The 27,475-nt window shown below is 54.3% G+C and overlaps 1 protein-coding gene across 10 annotated transcripts in view; it reads left to right on the forward strand.

Annotated features, from left to right (window-relative positions):
- The window catches only part of JAKMIP1 (janus kinase and microtubule interacting protein 1), a 194,557-nt gene that overhangs the window by 141,295 nt on the left and 25,787 nt on the right, over window positions 1-27,475 (forward strand). For 9 of the 10 annotated variants that reach the window (XM_037829363.1, XM_037829359.1, XM_037829358.1 and 6 more), the window contains 8 exons: window positions 1,663-1,809; window positions 2,694-2,834; window positions 5,366-5,425; window positions 16,035-16,163; window positions 17,970-18,098; window positions 20,041-20,124; window positions 22,670-22,732; window positions 24,906-25,004. In XM_037829363.1, the coding sequence (XP_037685291.1) occupies window positions 1,663-1,809; window positions 2,694-2,834; window positions 5,366-5,425; window positions 16,035-16,163; window positions 17,970-18,098; window positions 20,041-20,124; window positions 22,670-22,732; window positions 24,906-25,004 (852 nt within the window). Of the gene's footprint in view, window positions 1-1,662; window positions 1,810-2,693; window positions 2,835-5,365; window positions 5,426-16,034; window positions 16,164-17,969; window positions 18,099-20,040; window positions 20,125-22,669; window positions 22,733-24,905; window positions 25,275-27,475 lie in introns of those variants that run through there. The other variant, XM_037829362.1, reaches the window with a different exon arrangement.

The following is a 27,475-nucleotide window of genomic DNA, read 5'->3' on the forward strand; positions in this document are numbered from 1 at the left end:
TGATGCTGACCTGAAGATACATATCTGTCTTGACACACTTGAGTCTTGATTTCTGTGGGGGTGGATTTCTAGAAATAGAATATATGCCTCAAAGGGTGTATACATTTTTTATTTTAATGGATGGTGTCAGAGTATTTGATCTTAACTTGTACATGCTGATGGTTGAAAGTGGGGTCTGCAGTCTGTCTGCCCGTGTTTGAGTCTCGGTTCTAGCACTTTCTTTGTGACTTTGAGTGCATTGCTTCACCTCTTTCTGCTCAGGACCCTTGTCTATCAAGTGGGGTCAGTGATGGTACCCCCTCAAAGCATTGTAGTGTGGGTCAAATGAGAGAGGAGGTGTGGAAGGACTTAACACTGTTGTGGGAACAGTGTTAGTATGTGATATAACCGTTAATTGTTCTTGTGGCTGTCATATTGACGGACATGTAAGTGCTTTCTAATTATTGCCATTTAAAAATAATCCTGGCAACTATATAACCAAGCACTTGTAACATGTCCATGAGGTGAGGCTGTCACTGTTCCCATTATATAGATGGGGAAGCTGAGGCCTGGTCACACAGCTGGCGAATGAGCGTGTCACCAAGGACACCCTGCTCAGAAGGAGAAGCAGTGGGTGCCTCTGGGGATCCAAGCCCTCCAGCTCCCCCCATCCCTGCCCGCACACTGCTGTGCTTTCTCACCCGACCGCAGCACTGTCTCTGCGTGCACATGGCAGGCAGGCGACCGATGGTTCTGGAAGGCAGACTGACCAGCAGCCCTCCTGCCCCTACGCTTTCAAGTGCTGGGGATGGAGACTGGATGGTGAAGGCTCCAGCTGTCTGAACCCAGGCCCACCCGTCCCCACCCTCCCTTCCCCACTGCCCACGCCGTGTCCCCACTGCTCTGAGTGACGGACCCTGAATGTGCCATGTTGTTTCCTGTTCTGGACCCCTGCACGTGAAGCTCCTTGCCCCCCAGTCTGTGGACCTGGCCGAGTCCCCCCTGCCCTTGCCTCACCGGCTTGTCTTTGCCCTCTGCCCCACCTCTGTCTGGGAGTGACTCCAGAGGGCCTGCCTCTCACACCATCCCTTTGATTCAGCCTGGAGCACAGGGCCTGGGCACAGGAGGGGACCCCCACCCCAGATGCCCTTCACACCGAGAATGGCAGCACTTCCACTGGGCCGCAGTGGTTGTCTGTTTTAGGGGACGTCGTGAGTGTCCTGGGGCGGGACGACGCCATGTTTAGCTCTGGGCCCCCGGCAACAAGTATGGGGATATCTGTTGTATGAAAGAGTTTTGGGGTGTCCTATAGGTTTGTACCGAAGCAGGTTGGTTTCAAATGCAGATGGACTGGTGGCCAGGAGGAGCTCGGAGGCCAGGCTGACCGTTATGTGGGTGGCCCACGGCCTCTGCAGGTTACCCCCAGACCCAAAATCTGTGTGGAGTACAGCCACGGCACAGGCCGCGGACCACCTGGGGCCTCCCACGCTGACTGCAGCCTCCTCCTCCTCCTCCTTTCACCTTCCTCGGGGCTCAGGTGCACTAGTGCAGGTGGAAGCAGGTGTCTGCGAGCTCTTGGCCTTACCTTGTCTGTCAAGGCCCGGATTGGGTCCCTCGGTCGCCTCTGTGCTGTCACGTCCACCTGGTCCTCTGGGTCTTGACGTTGTCTGTTTCCCACCATAGCTGAAACGCTCTCGGGAGACGGAGGTGCAGCTGAAGCCCCTGGTGGAGAAGAACAAGCGAATGAACAAGAAGAATGAGGATTTGCTGCAGAGCATCCAGAGGATGGAGGAGAAAATCAAGAACCTCACGAGGGAAAACGTAGACATGGTAAGTCATGGACCCCTGGGATCAGCCCCGCCTGGGGCTCTTGGTCTCTGTCTGGGGTTCTCCAGCCCCCGACCCTCATGGCCCGCAGTCATCGGGCCCCCCCTCCCCACCTCCTCCAGGAAGCCTTCCGAGCCGTCCCGCCATCTCTCTGGAACTCACAGGGCTGTGGGGGTCTGTGGCTGGGGGCAGATTGCTTGAGTGAAGCCAGACAGTCGGCTCTGCATCTCAGCTTAGCACCTCCTGGCCCTGCCTCTCCTTCTGTCTGGGCCTCAGTTTCTTCATCCATGAAATGGGAATGGAAATATCAACATTTCATGGTGCTGGAGCAGATGAAACGGTCGCATACAAAGGCATCACAGAAGCCTTGGCTCCTGGTGGGCTGAGTATGTGAAGGCGAGCCATGCTTTGTGTAAGGGATGGTTTTGCTCCAACAAGGATGACTGGTCTTTGTGGACAGGTTGGGTCTCTTAGACATGACTGTGGAATGCTCCGGGTTCATTGCTTAAAGCGATATGAATCACTCCCATTTTGCAGCTGAGAAGACTGAGGCTCTGAGAGAGAGCGGGTGCAGGTGGGAGGATGTGCAGTTACTGTGGGTGGAACACTCTCCTTCTGGAACCTTCCCTCTTCAAGGTTTCAAGTCTTGTTCCAGGCCTCCCCTTCTCTGGGCCCTGAGCAGACAGCCTGGCTTCAGGCTGGGTTTTTGTCTGCAGTGCCTGCCCCTCCTCCAGTGGGGACCAGGTGGCCGCCATCCCCTTCCCTCCTCCGTCCGTCCTTCCGTCCCCGGGCCCCGCCGCCCACCGCTGGTACCCTGACCCCCTCGGCGTGTCCTTGACGAATGCCGTCGAATGGACGCCCCCGCGGTGCTCCCCCTCCGGCTGCAGAAGGAGAAGCTGTCCGCGCAGGCGTCCCTGAAGAGGCACACGTCCTTGAACGACCTCAGCCTGACGAGGGACGAGCAGGAGATCGAGTTCCTGCGGCTGCAGGTCCTGGAGCAGCAGCACGTCATCGACGACCTCGCGCTGGTACGCCTCGCGCGCGGCTGACGTGAACGGTGGTCGGCGCGCGCGGTGGTGGGCGCGTACGGGGGTCGGCGCGCGCAGTGGTGGGCGTGCATGGTGTTGGGCGCGCGCGGCTGACGTGTACGGGGGTCGGCGCGCGCAGTGGTGGGCGTGCATGGTGTTGGGCGCGCGCGGCTGACGTGAACGGTGGTCGGCGCGCGCGGTGGTGGGCGCGTACGGGGGTCGGCGCGCGCAGTGGTGGGCGTGCATGGTGTTGGGCGCGCGCTGCTGACGTGAACGGTGGTCGGCGCGCGCGGTGGTGGGCGCGTACGGGGGTCGGCGCGCGCAGTGGTGGGCGTGCATGGTGTTGGGCGCGCGCGGCTGACGTGAACGGTGGTCGGCGCGCGCGGTGGTGGGCGCGTACGGGGGTCGGCGCGCGCAGTGGTGGGCGTGCATGGTGTTGGGCGCGCGCGGCTGACGTGAACGGTGGTCGGCGCGCGCGGTGGTGGGCGCGTACGGGGGTCGGCGCGCGCAGTGGTGGGCGTGCATGGTGTTGGGCGCGCGCGGCTGACGTGAACGGTGGTCGGCGCGCGCGGTGGTGGGCGTGTACGGGGGTCGGCGCGCGCAGTGGTGGGCGTGCGTGGTGTTGGGCGCGCGCGGTGGTAGGCACACACGGTGGCCGGTGCGCACACTAGTTGGCGCGCACGGTGGTCGGCACTCACGGTGGTGGGCGCGCGGTGGCAGGCGCGCACGCTGGTCGGCGCGTACAGTGGTTGATCCGGCAGCCCTGGCGACGTGGGGCGTCGGGGACGGGCACTGGGGGCGGGCCCCGGGCCATGAGGCACGCGGCCAGCACTTCCTGATGCTGCTCACATTTGCGGGGGTTCTGCTGTAAACCTCACTCTCCTCCACTTGGTTGAGGCCCCTGGTACCTGGGAACGATTTCCATGGCTACTCTCTGTCTCAAGTCTCTCCCGTTTGCTGCAGTTAAGTGGCAGCGTTGGCTTGAAGGATGGGCTTTTTGGCCTTGATGGAGCAGATGTGATCCGTCCCTGAGAAGTGTTTGAATTTTTGTTTTTAGCTTAGCAGCTGCTCTGACAATGAGCTCCAGCCTGAAACCCTGAATCTTGATCTGTAATCAGACAGGATTTGAAGGACTTGTGAGGACTGTGCACACTTCCTGGCATTTTTATGGAGGGTGGATATGGTGAAGGGGGTGCAAATGTCTTAAGGTGGGATTTTATCTCCAGAGAATTCTGCAGCTGCCTGTGAAAGGAGCCTGAGCTCAGGCACCAGCCAGGGAGCGTCTCAGTGACCTGTAGCTGGATCTCAGAAGCAGGGTGTGCTCTGCATGTCCAAGAGGTCACGTAATGGTTCCGTTCGTGGGTCTTTGAAGAGTAGAAAAGCCAGTCTTCAGGATTCTAGAAAAGGCTTTGTCCATCATTGCTAAGTTATGTTCACTTTGCCTGTGTATTTCTATTTTTTTAAATCTATCCACCCTCCCTCCTTCCCTCCTTCTTTCCTCCTTCCTCCCTTTCTCCCTTCCTTCCCTCCGTACTTCTCCTCCTCCTTTCCTTACCTCCCTCTGTCATCGTTTCATTTTTCTGTTTTTCCTTCCATCTATCTATCCATCTATGCATCTTTTCATCTTCCTTTCATTTCATCCATCCACTCATCCACCCATCCACCCTTCCATCCATCCATCCATCCATCCATTTCTGCTTCATTACACGGAAGACTTAGGATGAAAATGACATTCAAGCAGAAAGAGGAATAATAAACTAAACCAACACTTAGGAAAATAAAAATAATTGTGTCAGTCAAGATCAGGAAGAAAGCTTTTGTGGACCCCAAGAGCTGTAGCCGAGCACCAGGTTGAGCTGTGAGTTTCCTGGCAGCCAGAGGGAAGAGGAAGCCGAGGTTAGAAAGGAGAGCATTTGCTGGTTTCCTCTGGAACCACAAGCTGCTCCTCCAGCTGCTCCTCCTCTGAGTGCTGTTTCTCTGATGTTAGCCACCAGGCCCCCACAGGCGCTCATTTCTTCTTTGCAGTGACACTGCAGGGCAGGTTCTAGCCCCATTTAGCAAAGGAAGAAACTGAGAATGAGAGAACTAAAGTGAGTTTCCTGGCCGGGAGGAGGCCCGGCGGGGGTTTGAACCCAGCTCTGTGTGACCCCAAAGCCACACTCTCTCCTTACACCAAGCTGCTGACCCAGGTGAAAACCACCCAGGCCAGCAGACAGGACCTCACGCCAGCCCCTCTAGTGCTTTAAAGCTTTCAGCCTCAATGCAGACTCTTCAGTTTAACAGGACCGGCAAATCTTAGCATATTTCTAGTAAGGTTCAAGTCTGGTTAAGGACTTGCGTAAATGGGACGGCTTGGTGGCTCTGAGTTTTGAGAAGTAGCGATCCACTGGATGCTCACCTGGATGAAGCTGTGCCCGGGCACACCTGTCGGCTGCGGCAACATTGTACGTCATGCCCTTGGAGACCGAGTTGGGGTTGGTTAGTGTGATGTGAGGCTGGCCGAAAATGCAAACTGCTGTGTTTCGTTCTAGGAGAGGGAACGGCTGTTGCGCTCCAAAAGACTTCGTGGGAAAAGCGTGAAGCCGCCCAAGGTGAGCCCGAGATGGTGCATCCACCACACCCTGGAGTGTGATGCGGATCTGCGACGCAGGCTGGCCCTGGAGGGGGGAGGGTGCGAGGGTTCACGTGAGGCCCTCCGTCTTCATGAGGATGGTGATGAAAACCTGCTCCTACTGTCCCTCAAAGCAACGTGAATTATAGCCATGCCATGTGACCCGATTATTGTAGTTTATTCATGAAAAACTTACCGACGAAGTCTTTATTTCAGATTCAGGGTATGCTCACCCAAAATTAAAAACCATAAATACTAAGACTTTTGAAGGATTTAAAGGACACTCTGTCTTGGTTAATAACAACTTATATATCCTGTTCTGAATAGGCAGGAGCTTTGGGTTCTTTTGGAATAATGCAGAACTGCTTTGTCTTTGGAAAATGTAGTTTTGCCCCATTTCATAGAGGTGATGCTAGAATGTCCTGGTGAAGAGAGTGGAGAGCTGGACTGGTAAGCTCAAACACCACAGGGACTAAGCTGGAAGGTAAATGAGCAATTCAGAGTATATATATATTAAAAAAGAAAGACGTCACTTGCAATTAAACTTGTAAATACATTTTTCAATTCCCCAAAGACATGTGCCTGCTCTCCTTTTTATTGAACCATATCCCCCCTCCTGGTTTATCTTTTGATGGAGATATGACTATAGAGAAATATTTATTTTCTATAAGAAATCACCACATCTATGAATGGCCACGGACATAAGGCCTTGGTGTCAGGGGCAGTAGGGTGTGGTAGGGACTGGGGCAAAGTGGGACCTGAAAACCAGTTACTCCAAGCGGGTGGCTGGATGGTGTCGGGCATCTCAGTCTTTCAAGAGAAACAGAAATTCTTCCTTTTTGTAAAATCTCAGGATTTTTAAATATTGGTTCAAATATTTATTGTACACAAATAAAATATACCTGCTGCATGCGTTTGGGCCCTTAGCCTGCCCCTGGGTGGCCTCTCAGATGTTCATGATTTACCACATCCTGGACACTTGGATAAGTGGTCATTTACCTGATCCCGTTTCATCGTCACAGAAACCCTGTGAGGTTGGCATTATCTGTTTGTTTTTTTTTCCATTTTCCATACACAGTTGATTTTGATTATCATGGTGGTTCCGCTCTACAAAGTCCGTGTGATCACTGACTTCATGAATACTGAACCACGGCTCCTAGGGGAAATAGAGGGTGAGATTCCTGTGAGCTTCTGGTCACAGCATTTTCATCAGCTGATCAGCCCACAGCCTGTTTTGTGTGTGTGTTTTTTTAAAGACACCTCATTTAATATATGTCGTTGATTCCTTATTATTGAACTCGCAGCCAGCAGCCCTATAACTCCTGCCCGAATGGAACTTATCCAACACCCGTGTGTTCTCCCTAAGGCACCTCACAGCCTTTTTGCACTCAGGAAACTAAATAGCACTTCAGCACTGCTCTTGGGGGCCCTTTAAGCAGCCAAATCACCAACATAAAGCACAAAGATATGAAAGATGTGGCATGGAGGACCCTTGTTTGCAATATGAAAGCTGAAATAAGGTGGAGCGAATGTTGCCTTGTTCGAGCTCAGCTGGGAACATGAGTGTCGGGCAGCTCAGAGTTCTGCTGCGTTGTCCATGTCTGCGAATGACCACAAAAGCTCCACCAGTGTTGATTTTGGAGTTACAGATACATTTTAGTGAGTAGGCGAATTCACAAGTCGAGAGTGTGTGAGTAATGAGACCTGGCTGCAGATGTAAAGTATAGCTATGACTCAGGTCAGACAGCTGGTGAACTGGCAAAGCTGAGATTCAAACCCTAGCCTGGGGCTCCCGGCGCCAAAGGTTTGCTGCCCAGGCAGGTTGCAGGAAGTGCAGATCTCTACGTGCTCAAATTATGAAAGCAGAAATGGGAAGTGGGGTGGGCAGACCTTGTTTACATTTAAATAATGCATTTGATTATAAACACACTCTAGAAAACCTGGGAAATACACAGAGAGTCCTCGACTATGGGCTCTCGCCAGTGCAGTCGGTGTTGGCATTTTCATGCATTCCTTCGGTTGTTGTTCTACTTTACCTCTTTTTATGACTTAACTGTAACCATAGACTATGCTTTTGCACTCTGTTTTTTTTTTTAAACTTAGAGTTATATTATAAGCATTTATCCATGCTATGACACTGTCATCATAAATATAACTTTTTATGGCTACATAATCCGTTGAGTAGATGGGCCATAAATTAGTTTATCATTTTTCTAGTGTTGAACAAGTTTGCTTCCAGCTCTTCACTGCTTGAATAATGTAGTGAGAAATATGCTCCTGCTTGCATAACTCTCCGACACAGTGCTCTTTCATTTCTGTGTTGATGAACATTTCATACTATTCTCCTATGGCTGAACTTCCAGCTTCTATAGCCATCACCACTGCCACTTCCTTTTGTCCAGGAAGTTGGGTCCGTATTCTGGGTTGTTCCCATGGTTAGATTTCCAGGAGTGAGCCTGAGAGTGGGAGGGGGAAGGCTTTGGGCAGAGAACGCGTGTCCCCTGTTGCTGGATGGGAGAATGGCAGCGCTTTGCCCTGCTGCCAGGAGTACGCAAGGGCCATTTTCACCGTGGGACATGTGTTCAAAAAGCAAAAATCCAGAGGGCATGCCGTCTGTCCCCATCACTGGACGCGCTGTGGCATTATACTCCCCGTAAAGCTTCTGGGACGGGGTTTTTGGGAAACCTGTCATTCGGCCATGACTATTTTCTTCCAACCTGTCTCCGAATGCCTGGAATAAGAAAGCTTTATTTTTGTCTCTTTCCCTGACTTCTGCATGTGTGCTTGGGAGTGGCCCAGTTTGCCAGGGCTGCTGTAACAAAGCTCCACGCCCCAGTTGGCTTAAGCAACAGGAATGTGTTGGCTCACGGTTTGGAAGCCAGAAGTTCAAAAGCGGGGTGTCGGCGGGCCCCACCTTCCCTGACGTCTGTAGCCTTGGCTCGTGGCCGTCCGCCTCCTTCTGTGTCCTCCTCAGGCTCGTGCTTTGGGGTCCAAATTCCCTTTGCTCGTAAGGACCCCATGATACCAGATGAAAGCCCACTCTGATTCAGTTGGGCTTCATTTTAATAGGCTCTCCAGAGATCCCAGTTATAGATGGGGTCACACCCACGGAACTGGGGGTTAGGACGTGAACATGGCTTGTGAAGGATGTGATTCGGTTTGGGCTCCAGTGAGGCCAGGGGCTGTGCAGGACCTGGGGATGGCACTGAAGGTTGCCAGGCAACAGGGGGAGAGGGGGGCAGAGGTTGGGGGTCAACGTGGCCACAGAGCTGCCTCAGCATCTTGCCCAGGGGTAGGAATGCCTCGGGCATCCAGGTAACACTTTAAGACTTTGGAATAGACAGGAAATTATGGTGGTTCCAGATAGTTCATTGAGACGGGATGGGGAACCCCAGTGCCGGGAGTGAAGGGGGTGAAGGCTAATCTGCAGGCTCTTGGCCCTCCTGCTGGGTTGAGGAAGGGACCCCAGGCCTAGGGACAGGAACTGGACACATGAGGTTCTGGCTGCCTGATTCCAGCCCTGCACCTCCAGGCAACTCGCTTTCACACTTGTCCCCACGTCCATCCTCCAGGTCTTCACCACCACTTTTCCTGAGATCACTGCACCAGCTCCCTGGCTGCTCCCCTGCTCCCAGCATCTTCTCTCCCGTCCAAAGCTGTCAAAATAATCTTCTCGAGGCTCCAGTCTGATCCTGCCACCTTCTCCCTCTAGACTCTGTGCTGGCCCCCCATTTCCTGGGGGGGTGGTGGTGGAAGGGGACTCCTTGGCCAGGTCAGGAGGCCTGCCAGGGTCTGCCAGCTCAGCTTCTGCTTTATTTCCCTTCCTGCCGGGTCTCAGCTCTGTTCTCCCGACCCCGTCTGCTGCGTCATCTCCGCACCTCTGCCTGCACCAGGGCCCTCACCTCCTCTGTGCGGCTGCCTCCTGCTCCTTCCCTCCGACACAACCCCCGGGTTAGATGTCTTTCTCTGGGTGTCCTCAGCCCCTGTGCTCCCCCCATCCCGGCTTATGGTGCCACATGCTCTTCTCGTCCTTTTCCACACCTGGTTCCCTAGTGGCCTGGGAACAGCTCCTCTCTGCCAGCACCCGGGGCTCAGGTCCAGGAAGAGTTCCGTGTGTGCTGGTGGTTGAATGAGAGCCGTGGCAGGGGTGCCCAGGGAGAGTGGGGCTGGTGCCACGTGGTCTGGCTGGCAGCCCCATGAGGCTGGCTGGAGCCTGGCACTGTGGCTGGCACCTGGGGGGCTTGGGTCTGGGAATGGGAGTTAACTTTGGCTCCCCAAATCAGATGCTGGGAAAAAAGCTAAGGGCATTGTCGTCAGAGTCCACCTCATCTGAACTGACCCAGGCCTGGGACTGCCCCATGCCCGCAGGGCATTCGGCAGTGCAGGCCTGTCAGCCCAGGCAGCTGGGCTCCCAACCCCTCCACCCCCTTCCCTTCAGCTGGCATTTGCCTCGGCCTGGTAGATGTCAGGTGATGGGGTGCAGAGAGGTGTCTCCACCTCCCTGGAGCTTCCGGCGGAGCTGGGAGTCTCTGACTGGAGATGTCACAAATGCCTGGCAACTCATGGTCTCCCCAGAGCCGAGAATCCTCATGGGGCAGGCAGCTCTTGCTCTTGATAACACTTGGAAGAGAAAGGCTACCTTTGTTTTTCTAGAGGCTCCAGGTGCAGGCAGCTTGGAGGGGTGTCAGCCTCTAGGCTGTCCCAGAACTCAGCAGTGGGAAGATAACCTTGATTTCTAGGATTTCCTCCCCTTCCTCTATTCCCTAACTCTTCCTGTTGCCAGTGTCAAAAACTCAGTCACTAAAGCATAGGAGGGAATTGATGTAACTGAGAAGTCTAAGGGAGTTGGCTTCAGGCACAGTTGGATCCAGATGCTCACACTATACTGCCAGGAATTTGTCAGCAATCTTGCAACTCTGCTTCCTTCTGGGTTGGCTGCTTTTTCAGGCAGGCTGTCCTGTGGGGCGGCCCAAGAGGCTTTAGCAGCCCTGGGCTAATATTAAATCTGTCTAGAAATGTCTGTGATCAGAGGACGTCTCTCCTTCTCAGTGGTCCCAGCAAAATGCCCAGGGCTGATGTTCCTTGGCTCAGCTCAGGCCACAGGCTCATCCCCAAAGCAGTCCCAGCCCTGGTGGGTGGCACCTCATTTGGAAGCACAACATAAAGAATGGATCAGCACTAAATCAAATAGAAATCGCTCACATCTAGCATCATGGATACCTTAAGAGGAATAGAGCATTAAGCATTGCTCAAGTTGAAATATACATATGAACCTGACTGCATAGATTTCTTCTTCTGCAAATTGTTGTTTGCATTTTAATGTTGTTTTGTTGTCTGATACAGTACAGAAATTTTCCTTGTTTTGGTCAAATCTGCCAATTCTTCTCTAGATGAGGGTTTATACCCTGACTATTTTGCCTGCAGAAGTGTCTCCACTCCAAGAAATTCAGGAACCTCACAGATGCCGGCCCAGGGGGGACCTGAAGTCTTCGATCTAGTTCAAAAGCTGCAGTTTTCCCATCCCGTTATGGTTTGCTTTGCTCTGTGTGAATGGTCAAACATATACTGATGAAATGATTGCAGAGACACCACTGAGCCTAGTGAGTCAGGGCTGGGTGAGGGGCAGCTGGGTGGGTGGGGGCAGCAGAGATCTTCCCCCGACTCCGGAGGGGGACCTGACTCGGCCCTGGTCCTCAGGGAGACACTCTTGCCGCGTTAACCATTGCTAGTGCTGCTCCCAGGGACCCTTGCAATCATCCAGGGACCCCAGGTCTGCGGGATGCCGTTGACAACAGGCTTTGGGCTCCCGGAGGCCAGGCTGGGAGGAAAGCCCCCAGGGAATAAACCAGCTCGGGAGCTGTGATCTGCAGCAGGAAACGGGTTCCTCCCAGCCCACGGCCGGTGTCGCCTGCAGCCTGGCTCTGCCTTGGAGCTGGGGTGCCTTTGGATAAAGCGTGCCTTCCGGGAGTGCACCACGCTCAGGACCGATCTGCGGGAGCCTGGGAGGAAGGAGAGATGCTCTGGAAGCGAGTTGGTGCTTTTCCCTAGGATTTGGAGAGAGACCTGAAAACGGGTGCCCATTATGTGGCTCTGGGCAGTCTGGGTGCACACAGGCTAGCGAGCTGCGCGGCCTCCTCGCCACCATGGAGTACATCCTCTTCGTGCTCTACTTCTCCTTCTTCCTCTGCCTCTGTGCCCTCGTGTGCCTCTACTTTTCTGGCTGCCAAGAGATGACCTATAAGCACGAAGGTAAGCGGCCGGCTCGGGGAGATGTTTTGGGATTCCATGAACACCGAGGGCTGCCACTGGGCAGCGCCTTCCGTTACAGGTGGTGCCGTTGGGGACGCCGCCTGGAGGACAGAGGCTGGGTAAGGCCAGGTTCCGTGGAGGGCTTGTTTATGTCGGGGGTGCCTCCTCTTTTCCTGTCTGTCTCGTTTGATCTAACAATGAGCACCTCCATATACTCAGAGAGAAAATGAAGGAGAAATGTTTACTTTTCAGTCGTTTTTGACAATCCACCATTGTAAATATGAATTTGTTTGTAAAAGGGAGTCAGTAGGGCCAGGCTTTGGTTCGAAAGAAAATGAATCTAGAGGAGGGAGCCCATTTTATGTAGCAAATGCACTTGGAATGAGCAGATAATGGAAAAATATGCCCATATAATATCTTATCTTAGGAAATGTACAGGGGATTTTCGGAGAATTGAGGTTCAGAAAATTTCAGAATTTCTTGCTTGCTTGACATTTTTGGAAAACCAAGCATTACAGGAAACTTGGTTCTCTGGGTAGTTCTCCTCTCATTTCTCATTTGCACATGTTGTTTCATGTATGTGTTGAAAAGGCAGCATGAGGCTGAAATTGTGTTGCTTTAAACATCAAAATGTCTTTTGTTTCTATTTTGGTTTTTAATTAATAAAGTCATATATATATTCAGTACCTTTTAGCTCCTCTTATAAAATTCAGATACTTTAAAAAAAAGTAACTCTTAAAAGAAAGAAACTAACTCAACCCTGTGTATTATAAAAAGCAGAACTGTATTATGGGGAATTGTAGTCAATTTGCTGTTGCTGTGGAAAGTGGGTGTTCTGTGTATATTTGTGGATTTGCATGCATTGTTGTTATTACATTAGAACTTGACTGCTTTTTGAGGGGTTGACTTCCTTCCCAAAAGCTGCTCCCCATTTCCCTTAATTTGGTGTGATTCTTTGGGATCATGGGCCTCGTGGACCACTTTCTACCTTACGGTCTCTGCTTGGTTCACGTGTTTACAATGGCAGCTCCATTTAAACACACATCGGCAGCGTCCCCAGTTAATATCGTCCATTAGGGCTCGGTAATTGAGTATTTAACTGGCAGTCCTGCCAGATTTCAAAAAAGTAGATCATCCTGGGTCGTCAGAGTGACTCATCAGCCCCCGACGTCCATCTCTGTGGCGTTGGTGACCACAGCTCAGTGGCACATCTGAAGTGCTGGCCAAGTGTGTGGTTTGATGATGCTTCCTGGGGCCTCGTCAAGGGGCCAGGGCGTTGTCAAGGGGCCGGGTCCTCTCCGTGTCCCTGCTGCCATTTGGCATGACAACAAACACAGGCCTATCCCCGGAGGCCTCGCCGTCAGCGTGTTTACAAGACACGCGGTCTCCAAGCGGCTGCGCAGAGCCGGGCATGTGCAGAGGAGGGTCGTGGGCTGCACGTGTGGCCCTTGGGGTCGTCCCCACTGCGGTGTTGTGGCCCCTGCTGTCTGACACCTGCTTGTGTGGGTGTGGGGGGGGTGCCTTGATGCCTGCACCCCATTGGGGTTTTGCACCTGCAGGGAGATTTGAGGGTCTGATGGCCTCTGACCTCTACTACCAGAGAAAGGCTGTTTGAGGTCCATGGAGCCTACTAGGTCCTCCTGTTCCCACCTGTTATGCTCACCTGGGGCAGGTAACCTGGTGGCTGCCTTCCTGATGGGGGTGAAGGAGGGCAAAGGATGGCAGGCACAAACCAGAAACTGTTTGTGGATGAATAAGTCAGTTTGGCTCCGAGTTTGTGAACGTGTTTGTGAATATTCATTTAACGACGAGCATTTCTGGAGTACCTGCTGGGTGCGGGCCCTGCTATGATGTGAACGAAAGAGCCCAATTCCCTGCCTCCTGCAAAGATTATATCCTGGAGCAGGGAGGCCGGCTATAAACACAGGAGAAAATGTACCTTCTGTCAGGTGGTGGCTGTGGAGGGAGCAAAGCAGAGGAGACAGGGCTGGGCCGGGCCAGGCAGATGCTTCCACCTGGAGTCAGGGAAGCCCATTCAGATGAGGTGACAGTTGTGCAAAGACCCAAAGGAGGCAAGAGAGAGCGCCATGTGGTTTCTGGGGACAAGAGTGCAGGTAGAGACCCACCAAGTGTGGTGGCTGGGCTGCAGGTGTGTGGGAGTGCAGGTGTGTGCTCAGCCTATATAAGGGACAGTGTACATCAGCGTGTGCCCGGTGCACGTAAGGTATGGTGTGTGCTCAGTGTGTGTCAGGTGCGGGTGTGCACTCAGTGTGTTTAAGTTGCAGGTGTGTGTCAGGTATGGGCACGTGCAGGGCCTGTACAAGGTGCAGGTGTGTGCTCAGTTCCTCAGGTGGGGGTGTGCACTCGTCTCGGCAGGTGCAGGCGTGTGCTTGGTGCGTGGTTGAGCAGGGCAGTGGAGCGGGAGGGGAGCAGGGGGAACCAGCCGTGCAGGGCTGTGAAGACCCCAGTTTAGCTGTGGGCCTTTCCTTGGTGGGACACGAGCTGCTGGGGGGCTTGAGCAGAGGCCTGACGTGGCGTGACTTTTGCTCAGAGGCGGTCCCTCGGCGGCTAGGGTGAGGGATGGGGGCAGAAGCAGGGAGGTGGCAGGAGGTGGTTTCAGTGACTGCGGCGAGAGGAGCTGGTGCTTGGCCCAGGACGGGGGCACTGGGTTGACGGAGCTGGTGGGCAGAGGACTCCGTTTTGAAGGTGGAGCCAGCAGGGTGTGCTCCCAGTAAAGAGGCGAGCGCAGGAGGAGACAGGCCCGGGGGATGCCCAGGGTGTGGCCTGAGCAGCTGGACGGACGGAGCTGCCGGCGATGAGCACGGTGAGGCGGTGGGAGGTGCCAGTTTTGGGGGTGTCAGGTCAGATGCCAGTCACCCCTGGGGGGTGGTGGAGATGGCTGGGTGTATGAGTCTGGAGTTTGGGGGGAGGTGCATGCCCCCCACGTTTTCAGCAATGGCAATGGGATCTAAGGTGAAAGCACCACGCAGCATGACAGACGCCAATGGCGAGATCCTTCTGGACAGCCTGTGGTGGTGGGGTGCCTCCGGCAAAGCCGCTTTAGAAACTGGAAGATGACAAAGAAATCCCTCCCTCTGAATTATTTCTTAGTCACCTCATTTGGCGCCGGCTGCGTGCTCCTCGTGTTGGGCCCCTCAGCATGTGGGGTGCCCTAACCCTCTGTGGGTTGGGGAGGGGCAGGTGACCCGGGAGAGGCCTGTTCTGGGCTCTGGATTTTCATTATGGCACTTTTGCCATGATCATGAGATGCATTTGTTGACAGTAAAAACAAATAAAAATCCTTCTTGGGGGGAAGAAAGCAAGCCTACGTTCCTCGAACAAGAGGTGTCGATCTGGTGCGCGTTGCTGGCCGTCCGCAGCTCCCCGGGGGTTCAGCAGCTCCCCTGTCCTGGCCCACGTTTGCTTCTGATTTTGTTGTGTCCCCCAGGGTCTGCCCCATAGCAGGTGCTCAGCCAGTGTTTGCTGAGTGAATGAATGACCTGAGTGAGAGCATGTGAGGGCATTACACATGCCCTTGGGATCTTATAAATGTTCTAAGTTGTCCAAAACTATAAGTTTAAAGCAAATGGCCTCTCCGGGCAGGGCTGGGGAGAACAGGGGGCCCGAGCTTGCCTGGCAGTCACAGGGCTGGGATCCATTTGTGGACCTTTCTACCCGGAAGCCTTTGCCTGCTTCTGGTCCCTGTGTTAATCCAGACTCTCGCCTGCTGGTGACACATCTTAGTGCAGCCCTGGCCCCTGCTCCTGGCGTGTCCTGCTGGGGCTGTGCTCCCCCCGAAGTCTGTAGGGATGGGGCAGGGGTTTTTTGACAGTTCTTATCACACTTTGGCTTGTGGCACAGCTCAACCTGCACCGCGGTCACGTGGCCATCTCCTCTCTCTCTCTGTGTCCTGATGTCCCCTCTTTATAAGGTCACCAGCCCCAGGGGAGTAAGGGCCTGTTCTAATCCATTTAGCCTCCTCTTTACTTACCACATCTTCAGAGAAGTGGATCGCATTCACAAGTCCGGGGCCTAGGATTTGAACGTGTGTTTTTTGGGGGCCACCATCCCTAAATGGGGTTATATCTCCATTTCACTGCAAGGAGGTGGGAGCTCAGAGGGGCCAAGCAATTTGCCTGAGGTCACACAGCCCATGGACAGGAGCGGGGCCACTCAGCTGGGGCTGCAAACCCTCCGCGCTCCTGCCTCCTGCCGCCTCCTTTCCCACCTGGTCCCAGAGGACCCCATGGGGTGCCCTGTGGTCTAGGAATCGTCACCCCCTCTGCCCCAGGTTGATGGGCCGGGGACGCTCCTAACGTCGTGTGATTTGTCTCTTGCAGAAGCATGTTGTGGAGACATTTTTTGGATTTGACGAGGAGTCCGTGGACTCGGAAACACTGTCAGAAACGTCCTACAACACAGACAGGACAGACAGGACCCCAGCTACCCCCGAGGAGGACTTGGACGATGTAAGCAACCAGTGGGTCCCGGGGCTGCCTCCCGATGGGTGTCGCCCGGCAGCCTGCAGGACTGAAACTCCAGGACCCCGTCCCCGACCTCCATCTCGTCTCAGCGGCAGGGCCCAGGGCAGGTGGCCCTAGTGTCCTGTGGGCTGGCAGAGCAGGGGGCCCCTCTCCTTTCACAAAGGAAACCGAGCCACCGAGGACTGTCAGCCTTGTGTTCCTTACCCTGGCAATGGGAATTGCCTCAGGATGGCATTTTCCTCATGTCCCCCCCCCCCCACACACATGCACACACGCTCACCCACATAACTTGGTGGAAACAGCATCCTTGCTCTTTTGATTGTAAAGATGATAAATCCTTATAGGAAAAAATCAGTACAGGACTAAAAAGTGTCAAGAGGCAAGTAAAGCTCACCTGGAGTCCAGCCCCAGGGGTGCTGCTCTCACACCCACCTGTGCACTCCCAGGTGCAGCCCCTGGCTATTGGGGGAGCCGGATCCGTGCGGGTGCAAAGAGCAGCTGCGTTCTCTCTTACAGCCCCCAGCGAACACTCTCAGGGAACTTGAGTAAAAATCTCAGCAGACCCCGTGGATTTTCCTGCCCTCCCAGTTATAGGTAACTTCCAGAACTCCAGACTTCACTCAACGTCGACTTCCACCTGGGCCAGGCTCAGGTGCTGTCTCCCGACTGTTACCGTCTGCCTTTCGTCCCTCAGCTCCGCAGCTTTTCCTGGGTGGAAAGGCCGTGGTCCGACGCGGTATGGCCCAGTGCGGGTCTGCGTCTCTCGGGCTGGGACGGCTCCCCGCTGCTTCCCGGGTGCTGCCTGCGCCCTCCCCCCCGGTGCTCCAGGTGTTCATCTCCCACAGACCGTCTGTTGAGTCCTTTCCTGTTCCGGGGGGTCTTTTCGGTGGACCCCCTTCTAGGATGGCTCCCAGGGGCCCACGTGGCCATGGGCTAACTCAGCAGCCTGGCCTCGCTGTGTGTGCCGGCACAGTTTGCCCCCTCTCTGTGCTCTGCCACTCTGCACCCAAACTCTCCACGTGGTCCCCTGACACCTTCTCCTGCAGGGAGAGGGGAAGGAAGCCAACCGAGTCCCCGCCAGCACCCCCAGCCTCAGCCCCCATGCAGGCAGGAGGGGGCCAGCTGGTGCTGACGTGTTCAAGCCTGTGCCCTGCCCCGGGGGTCTGCATGGGGCACCTGGGGAGTTGTTCTTGGTCATGAGCCTTTGGCAAAACACCGAGAGTGTTGCTTTTGTATCCTGTTACATGTAACGTAAACGGGATCCACCAGACACGTGTTTCTGGGCTGCTTTTTCCAGCCGGCTCTCTAACAGACGTCCTTCAGTGTCAAACACGCTCCGTCGCATCTCGCGGCCACGTAGGAGTTCCCGTGAGGCTGCACATCCCGCCTTCAACCCCTCCCTGATGCCGGGCATTTGGTTCTTGTTTTTCCTGACTGTAAACAGTGACCCGTGAACACTTCCCTGTTTATTTGCACCTTTGCCCCCTACCTGGTTATCCCCCGAGGGAGAGACACGCTGGGGGCAAAGTGGGGGCCCCCTCCCACCCAAACCTTCCTCTGTGGTGCCTTTGCCCTTTCTGTCCCCAGCGGCCCCCCTGACTCGGGCGAGCCCCGGGGACGAGCGCCGACGGCGGGCGGGGAGGGCGGCCACTCCCAGTGCCCTCGCTCCCTCCCGCCTCGCTGGGTGACTCGGCAGACGCCGCGACGCTGGCTTCCATCGGAACGGCCCCTGGCACTCGAGGCCCGTCGAGTCACGTGCTCCTTTCCCTCTTCCTTCCCCGCCTCGTTAAGCTCACGACCCGAGAAGAGGCCGACCTGCGCTTCTGCCAGCTGACCCGGGAGTACCAGGCCCTGCAGCGCGCCTACGCCCTGCTGCAGAAGCAGGCGGGGGGCACCCTGGACGCCGAGAGGGAGGCGCGGGTGAGTGCCGCGAGGGCAGGGCTGGGGCCTGCGGGCCTTTGTCCAGCGCCGTGATGCTGTCATGTCGCCCTGCTTTGTCCTCTCAGAGGGGGATGGGGGAGGCGATGGAAAACCCTTAAAGAACGCCCCATCGTGGCGGCATTCCGGCCTGCTGCAGACCCGCCGGGAGCCGTCCCTCCATCCTCGCTGCTGCAGCAGAAGCTTGAGGGCATCAAGCGGCCAAGAAATGGTTCTGGCAATCGTGTCTAGCACATGTCGGGCATGCAGTGGGGGACCCCGCCTGAGGCCCCGAGAACACTCCTATGGAGCACTTGCAGGGACCGCTGGGAGGCTCCCAGCCCTCGAGGCACCCCGTTCCTTGCCGGCCACCTCCATCCAGGGCTGGCTCTCCTGCGTGCTGGGCTGAGCGCTGTCTCCCAGTAACCTCCACCCGCTGGCCCTCTCCTGCCTTCGGGAGTCATGTGAGCCAGGGCCTGCTGCCTCCCCCCCCACTTTGTTCTGAGAGAATGGACGCTCCCCGAGAGCGCACCTGCTGGGTGCTGGGCATTATTTGCCATTTCCTTGTGTCATTCTGCCATGGCCCATGAGGTAGGAGGGGTTAGCCTCATCTTCTGAACGGGGAAACTGAGGCTCCAAAGACCTCTCCACCTGCACAAGGCTGCACAGATGGCACCTCCCAGGCCAGGAGCCCACACCAGGTGTCTCTGACCCGGACTCTGTGCTCTTTGTTCAGAACTGGGTCTTGGAATTCCACGGGGGATCTTGATGCTCTGTAAGGGAATGTGCTAGAATAGGGTACTGCCCCCCAAACCTATTTGATGGCGGATGTGGAGAGGAGGGGCCGTTCCCAAGTTGGACTGGTGCAGGGGACGGGCAGGGAACCCATGGGGGACAGAGGTGGTGGGGCTGGGGCCGGGAGGGCAGGACCTTGTGCCTCTGTGAAGATGCAGCCTCTGCCCTGTGGGTGAGAGGGGGCAAGTGGTGGCTCGGTTTGGGGCCAAATCATGTTTTTTGTAAAGTAAAATGTGTGGGGCTAGAATTTGAGCAGATTCTCCTGCCTTTTGAGGCTTTGTATTTTGTAGAAAAAGGACAATAACCCCGAGGAGTCTACGCTTTTAACCCCGAGTAAACAACACTGATTCTTGCATCCTGTATTTGCTCTGGGAAGACTGTGCTCATGGATTCTGCTACCACCCGAGGAGACATCTGGCCTCTTCCCCTCAGTCCTTGTTCTAAACTCCAGCCTGGGCACCTGCTGGACAGTGGACTGGGTCATTTTCATTTGTTTTGTTTTTTTGAGTTTTTAAAATGTCAACATTTGAAAGTCAAGAGATTTCCCATAAAAATCCTGATTCCAGGCTCCTCTTGACGAATCAGCACATCTGGCAGCACAAGGCTCCCCAGCCCACGCGGCCGTAGCATGTCGTGTGCCTCCAGTTGGCCAGAGTCCCCAGGACTTGCTTCTTTACCTTAATCCCGATCGCCTCACGCCCATTCACTTCCTTAATTTACACGGCTGCCTGGTCCTTGGTTTCCAGGCCTTGCTGTTGGTGACAAAGGGCCCGCTACTGAGGGCCTCGGTGGTGTTTGTCACTCCAGATGAGCAAACGCTGAGCTGGGTCAGACAGCTGGTGTGTAGCTCCCAGCTCCCTCACCCCCTCGAAGAAACCGGTCCCTTCTCCAGGCCTCTTTGTCCCTACAGTTGAGGGGATTGGAACTGACAACCTCTCGAGACCTCCTGATATTTGAATCATCCTGTCTCTGTAGGTGATAGATGAATGTAAATGCAAACATGCCGAGGTGGGGCTCGTGCTCCTGGCCGTCAGTGCCCGTCTAAGGTGTGCTGGAGACCACCTGGGCGTGGACTGTTCTGCAGCTCATTGTGTCTCCTGCTCTGTGACCCGCTTGGGACCTGCTCACCTCCCGTTCTTTTGTGCTCCAGACACGTGAACAGCTCCAAGCCGATCTGCTGCGGTGTCAGGCCAAAATCGAGGACCTGGAGAAGGCCCTGGTGGAGAAGGGCCAGGTGAGGGGAGCGGCCGCGTGCATGTCCGTGCGTCCGCGTTCGAGAGGAAGGCGTTCCTGTGCCCTGGAGGTGTCCCTGGGGCTCGCCTGGGTGCCAGGGAGACATCCCACGGTGTCTTATAGGAGCTCCAGGGACATCAGGGAAGATGGCATTGGCAGATCACAGGCGAGAGTAAGGGTGGAGCTTTTTAAAAATCAAAACATGTGATGAAGTTCTAACTTGGCTTTTCCTTTGTTTGCCAAAAGGGCAAAAGGAGGAGATAATTCTAAAAGCAATGTGGTGGTCCAGATCTGTTTTGATGTGTATCTGAACCACAGATGCCATTGCCTGTCAAGATGGTATTGTAAAGCTGAACGGATGCTTGTTAGGAGCTTGGGATTATTGCAGAGTTCACTAGCTCAGGTCCTGAGGAAAACAGATTTTCGTGCTGTGATTATGTCACGGAAGAATCCGGCACTGCTGCTTCTCAGCTTCTCAGATTAGAGTCACCTCCACGTGCCCATTCTCTGAACTTGATCAGGCCGGGCCTGGCTGACTGCAGGGCCTGGTAGAGAGGCCAGGCCTGGGCTAGGCCGTGCTGTGGGGTGGGGGCGACACACAGGGGCTCTGGGTGGAGGGCCGGCCTCCTGGAGGGTGGCACCCAAAGGCAGCAGTGACGGGGCCCGTAGGTGCCTGCAGTTGGCCTTGCTCTGTGCCAGAAAGACCCTGCTCTGCCGAGGATAACCAGGACATCTCACTGGCTTAACACTCCCAAGTTTATTTCCCTGCCCTCCTGCCAGGCAGAGAGTAGTCTGCTCCACGTGGTGATTCAGGGACCCAGGGATGGAGGCCCTGCCATCTGGAAACTGCTCTCTCTCAAACATGCCCCACTCAGCAGAGGGAGGGAGCTGCTCACTGCCTCTGCACATCTCAGAGGCCAAAACCAGTCGCGTGGCCCCGACAGAGTGACGGGGCCTGTGCGTGGGCAGGTGGGGTGTCAGGGGACACACCTGCCTCTGCCTCTGGTGGAGCATCTAAGGGGACCCCCAGCCCACAGGCAGGTCCTGGGGGCCGAGGAGGTCTGGCAAGATCTGCAGATAGGGCGTGGGGCCTGGTGGGACGTGCAGCATTGGGGGAGTGGAGGTCCTCGGTTTCCTCATCTGTAAAGTGGGGTCAGTAATTGTGCCACCACAGTGCTGGGAGAGGGGAGAGCAGGGAGACTCACAGGTGGTCAGAGCCGAGGGCCAGTGAGAGGCGGGAGGGCTCTCTTCAGACTCCTGCCTTCCCTTGCCACGAGCCCCAGTTGCTCAGGTTCTGTTTTCTGTATTGCACGCAAATGTTCGTAGCTCATGTGGTTATAGCGTCTAAGTAACTTAATGTCTCACCCCGGGGTTCTGGCCCTTGTGTTTGTGGGCCTTTGACACCTGCTGAAAAGAGGAACAGTTGGGGCAAAGCAGACAACCATCCATTCAGCAAGCATTTACCAGAGCCCTTGTCCTATCCAGGACCAGCGCCTGGTACCCAGGATAATGTATCGGTTAGCTATTGCTGTGTAACAAGCCACCCCAAAACGTAGTTGTTTGAAATAGCCCAAGCTTTATTTGCTCTTGATTCTGTGCATCAGCAGTTAGGGCTGGGCTCAGCTGGCTGGTTCTCCTGGTCCCCTGGGGGTCATCCTTGTTGCTGCAGCTGCCCAGCAGATCAACCGAGGCTACTGATCCAAAATGGCCTCCCTCGCAAGTCTGGGCATCGTGCCAGCTTTTGGCCCAGTATCTCCTCATTGTCTCCCCTCCTGAAGGGGGCTGGCCTTGCTTCTTCACCTGGTGGTCTTGGGGGAGGAAATAAGGGCAAGCTCCCATGCACAAGAACTTTCCAAGGCTTGGCTTGCTGTGCGTTTGCTGATGTGATGGTCTAGCTAAAGCCAAAGCCACAGCTAATCCCAGCTGCAGGTGGTGAGAAGTAGACTTCTCTTGGAGCGGGGCATGACACAGTCACCTTGCAAAGGGGCCCTGGCAGGGAATGCTGCCACTTTCACTGGAAGCAGTCTGCTGCAGATGAAAGTGTGCATCAAACCCAGCCCTGTGTTCCTGGGGACTCCACCCCTGGAGGCCTACACGTGACAGCATGGCGTGATCATCGTAGGAGGGGCTAGGAGGCAGCCAGACCTCAGAGGAGGGAGGATGAGGGCTTGGGAAGGAGTCTCATTCCTTCACTCACTTCTTCATTCACCCATCTGCCTGGTATTTACTGAGCACCCGCTGGGTGCCACATCCCAGGCTAGGCTCTGGGCACGCCCTGGTGAAAAGACAGACCCCTGCGGGCTCACGGAACTTATACGAGTGGGATTTGGCCAGGCCCTGAACATGGGGAGGGTACCGCAGGCGGAGGAACGAGAACAAACAAAAGTGGAACCTGGCAAGTTGGGGCTGAGCGGGCCGACTCCTGGAGCAGCTGTAGGAGCTGCCTTTCTTCCCTCTGTTCTGTGGCCTTTGAAATGGAAGGTTAACTTGTTATTTAACCATCCGTTTGCTTCAATGAGTGTGAACATATTTAGTCTTTCCCTTAGGATTCCAAATGGGTCGAAGAAAAGCAGCAGCTCATTAGAACAAACCACGACTTGCTGGAAAAGGTATGGAAATGCCAACATCTCAGCTCCCGTCTGGGTGTCCTGTGGCTGCGGGAACAAAGTACCACAGGGGTGGGCAGCTGAGAACAGCAGAACGGTGTCCTCAGCGCAGGAGCTGGCAGGGCTGGGCTGTTCTGTGCTCTCTCCCAGCTTCTGGTGGGGGCTGGGGATCTTGGCTGGTGGCGGCTTCACTTCGGTCCTTGTGTCCATCTTTGTGTGGCCTTCTTGTCCCTGGGTCTGTCTCTGGGTCCAAATTTCCTGCATCTCCTGAGGAAGCAGCCCCCTAAGCCAGTACGTTCTCATCTTAGCTCGATTCCATCTGCAAAGGCCCATTGTCTGAGTAAGGTCTCGTTCACAGGTACTGGGGCTTAGGACTAAATGTATTTTGGGGGGGGGGATCCCAATTCAATCCACAATCTCCCCCCCCCGTACTCCCCACCCCCACCTCCTCAACTGCGTGAGCCTCTCTCTGTGTCACTCAGCTTCTCTTGCACCAGCCGGCGACCCCGCGTCCACTGCTGCTCCTGGCAGCCCCTTCTGTGCCTGGGCAGCTGGCTGGGGGACACCCTCCTCACGTTGAGTCAAAGCCGGCCTCCCAGTGACCCCCGGCCCCTGGTTCTCATTCTGTCCTCTGGGGTGGGGCCCACAGAGCTGGTTAAGACCTTCTCGAGGTCACCATGCAGACATGGTGAAGGCTGAGCCATCCCCCCCACCCCCGACGTGCAGGCTTCCAGGCACCTCCGTCGTTGCTGTGAAGTCCCAGCAGCCCCTCACCCTCCCAAGGGGACCGGGCCAGAGACCCAGATCAGAGGGCACGTCTGCAGGCGTCTTTTCCCAGCTCAGCCAACACCTCTGGGAGGCTGCTGAGCCCCTGCCCTTCCCCTCTCTAGCCGCGGAACCCTCCAGAGCCCTCGCAGGGAACACAGCCTGGGTTGGTAGATTTAATGCTTTGGGTTAAGACCTCAGCTCTTATGTTTTCTTGTTTGTGCACAATTCAGTGACTTATACTAAATTTACTGAGTTGTGTGACCATCACCACAATGCAATTTTAGAACATTTGCACCCCTCATAAAGAACCCTCGCCCCACATTTGCAGTCACCCCTCACTCCCCCCACAGCCCTGGACAGCGGCCAATCTGTGCTCTCTGTTCATTTGCCTTTTGTGGCTGGAACCAGACCCTGGGTGAGGAAGGCTCCTGGAACGCTGGGCCTGAGGGACCCTGGCCCGGCCCCTTGGGGTAGGGGTTGTGACCCTGGTCCCAGCCCTGCCTCTGACCAGCTGGGGCCCATTCACTGCCCCATGCTTCTCAGCACCATCAGGGGGTACGGGGGACAGACCTGCTTGCTGTTGTGCAAAACTTCTTGTTTGCACTAGAACTTGGGAGCGATTGGGCAGCGTTGGTCCTGTTCGCCAAATTGTGGTAACGACAGAAAACTCTCCTGCTTATTTCCCAGTGTCCCCTGGGGGTGGGGTGGGGGGTGCCACCCCGATAGGGAACCCCTCTCTGGTCCTCCCTTTGGGGGCAGTAGTGCGGTAAGGTGATCTGGAATGTGTGCCGAGAGCTTCCTCCAAATCCCTCACTTACCCACGTTAGCCTTGTTAACTCGGTAAGCCGTGAGAGCGGTGCTGTTGTTACTTGGCTTTGACCAAAACTGAGGCAGGGAGCAGTGAGGTGCTCGCTGGAGCCTCCCAGCTGGGTCCCAGGCCCAGGTGGCTTCCCAGACCAGTTTGCACCTGCAGCGTAATTGCCACTGTTGAGCTTTCGGGGAGAGACGGGCTCCTGTACCTGCGGTTGCAGTTTGCCGGGTCTCTGTCTGGGTGGGCCAATCCTGGGAGGGTGGGGGATCAGAGAGAACATGGGCAGGCGTGGGGACCAGAGGCACCTGCGTGGACCTTAGAGAAAGGACTTCATAGCTCTGTGCCTCAGTTTCCTTGTCATTCATCTATTCAGCAAATATTTACACGTCCCGACCCTGGGCAGGTGGGCCAGGCCCAGCTTCTGTCCTCCGTAGTCCCAGCCTCATCAGTGACAAGGACACAGCTGTTGCAAATGCCCCCCTTCCCTGCCCCAGCCCCCTGGGGACCAGCCCCCTGCTTCTTTCGGGCCACCCGCTCAAGTGGCCTGTGGTCAGGTGACACGTCCTGCCCACTAATCCAAAGGTATCTTTGCTCTAGATTTATAGACTGGAAATGGAAGAGAACCAGCTGAAGAACGAAATGCAAGATGCAAAGGACCAGAACGAGCTGTTAGAATTCAGAGTGCTAGAACTCGAAGTAAGAGACTCTATCTGTTGTAAACTCTCAAACGGAGCAGACATTCTCTTTGAACCCAAACTGAAATTCATGTAACGCTCCCAGATGTTTTCAAGCATGTGTAAAGGGGACATATTATAGTTTCTTCTTCCTCTTCTCCCCCCCCTTTTTTTTTTTTTTAAATCTGTATGTTCGGAATAATTTCACTGCCTTAAGATGATCTGGAGAGAATGCTCGCCGAAGTCTATGGACATGTACCAGAGCTAATATATTTATTGCCTATGGCTTGTTTTGCACTTAATAAAATAATTTGTTTTTGCAATATTTTGCCTTTTTTATTTGTGTTTCATTTCCATAACTACTTCTTTCCTGCATGCATAGTCACCTGCTACGCATTCTGCAAACCTGGACAGGACACTGTCGCAATTAATAACACACCTTTTTAAGTGACCTTGCATGCAGCGAATTTTACCTTTTGAAATAGCAGGGTCTGACCTGGCCAGCCATTGGCTCTAGGGTGTGTTTAGTGCTAGTGTGGACTCACTTTCTGTTTGCCGAGGTAAATACAAGGTAAGTAAAATCAGAACAAAAGGATGTATTTGCAGAGGCAATTAAGGAAACTAGTTATGTTGCTCAAACTCTTTATCAGTGAATCCAGACCCTGGGCATCCCAGGAATATTGGACTGAAAAAATATTACCATTTGTAACTCAAACTGCAAATCTGCTAGTTAGCAGGGAGGGAGATTGACTGTTTTTCACGTGTAGAAATCACATCCCTTTAGTAACTTCCCCAAATACACCGTGTTGGATTCCGTGAAAGAATACAGGTGGTTTAATTGCTTTCGACTTACATCTTGTCCCAGGTGTGTTACTCTATTGCCATGCTGTCATCTGAAGTCATAATCCTTTTTCTTTTTTCTGTTTACGAATCAACATTTTAAACATCGCCTAAGTTTGTGCCGAGTTTTTATAACCACGCGTAGTCCTGCAGCTCTGCTCTCTCTTAGCTGGAGCCCTTGCATGTGTGTGTTCGTGGTTTCTTTGATTTTGTTTTCTCCTCCTGGCTGTAGTTAAAATTCTGTTTGCCCTAGAACTTACCATCTGAACCCTGTCCTGTCGGCATGGACCGTGCCCCGGGTAATTCTCAGACTCAAGTGTTACTTGACTCTTGCCTGAGAGTATTTTATTACTGCCACAGAAATTGGAAGCTATGTGAGGCCATCGTCCATGCTTCTGCTGCTATTAAACTGCAGGTCTTGGTGATGCGTCTTTTCTGATGCACACTCCATCGTCACTTCTCAGCTTCCTGTAATTCCCTTTAAGTTTCTCCACCATCCTTCAGGACCACTAGAAACCAGTTTTCTGACTGGTTTGTATAAAATGGGGACTTTTTCTCTGGAGACTGTTTTTCAATGATAAGGGAAATGTTTTGTCTCTGGCCTGGTTCAAACCTGGGCTGGACAGATGTGGGCTTTGCAGGAATTAAATGAACGAGGAGCCCCTTCCCCTCTCCTTTCAGCTCTGAGCCAAAAGTCCCTTGCTCAGACCGGCCACCTGAATTAGTGCTTTCCCGGTTACATTTCCAAGAACAAATTGCCAAAGAAGCCTGTGGATTCCGCAGCTGGATTCTGCAGGAGTGCTTCAAAGCATGGTGTTCTTATTCCATTGCCACTTTGAGAAGACAGTTTTTTGAAGGTGTATTTTGAAAAGGTCTTCTCTGCTGACCTTCTCATCATGACTCACCTGTCACTTGCTAAAGGGTTCAGGCTCTACATAGGGGACACATTTTAGACCGGAGTGCCATGAGCCTGCTGACGTTTGTCCCTATATGGCTTCTCTTACCCGTTTTAAAAACTTGTGTTTTGTGTATGGTTAATACAAAACCTATTCTTGGAAAAAGTACCTATTCTGGGGAAATGCATGCTTTTCCTTCCTTAATAATCGAGATTTGACTGCAACCATAAGGCAGAGATAGAATTGTCACTGGTGGTGTTGGTGCGGTTCAAGAGAAGTCTTGAACAAAGTCGGCAGATTGTGAATGTGGGGTCAGGGTTTGGGACCTGCCCCTGCTCCTCTCTCGCAGGGGACCTCAGACCCAGCTACCCTGAGCCTCGGTCTCTGTCTACAAGATGAAAACAGCGATATCTTCCTTGTGGGGTTGTATGAGGACCAAAGACAGATGTTTCTGGCATGGAATAATACACGATAGTTGCTGACTTGTGCATTTCAGTGCAATGGTTTTTAACAGATATTATCGTGATGATTCGGTGACTTCTCAGGCTTTGCTCTTGCAGTGGGTCAACTCATGATCCTCCATTAACGATTTCTTCCCAGCCGAATAGGTAAGAAGGAAACGCATTTCCAAAAGGAGATCTGCCGCTGTGGAGAGGGGCAAGACGTGGTGCTGCATGGACAAAGATGTCGTAGTCTGAATTTGCACTATTGAGTAACCCCTTTGCCAACTGGAATTCATTGGTCTTTGCTAAATAAC

This window comes from Choloepus didactylus, chromosome 3, assembly GCF_015220235.1.
Source record: "Choloepus didactylus isolate mChoDid1 chromosome 3, mChoDid1.pri, whole genome shotgun sequence".
Lineage (NCBI taxonomy): Eukaryota > Metazoa > Chordata > Mammalia > Pilosa > Megalonychidae > Choloepus > Choloepus didactylus.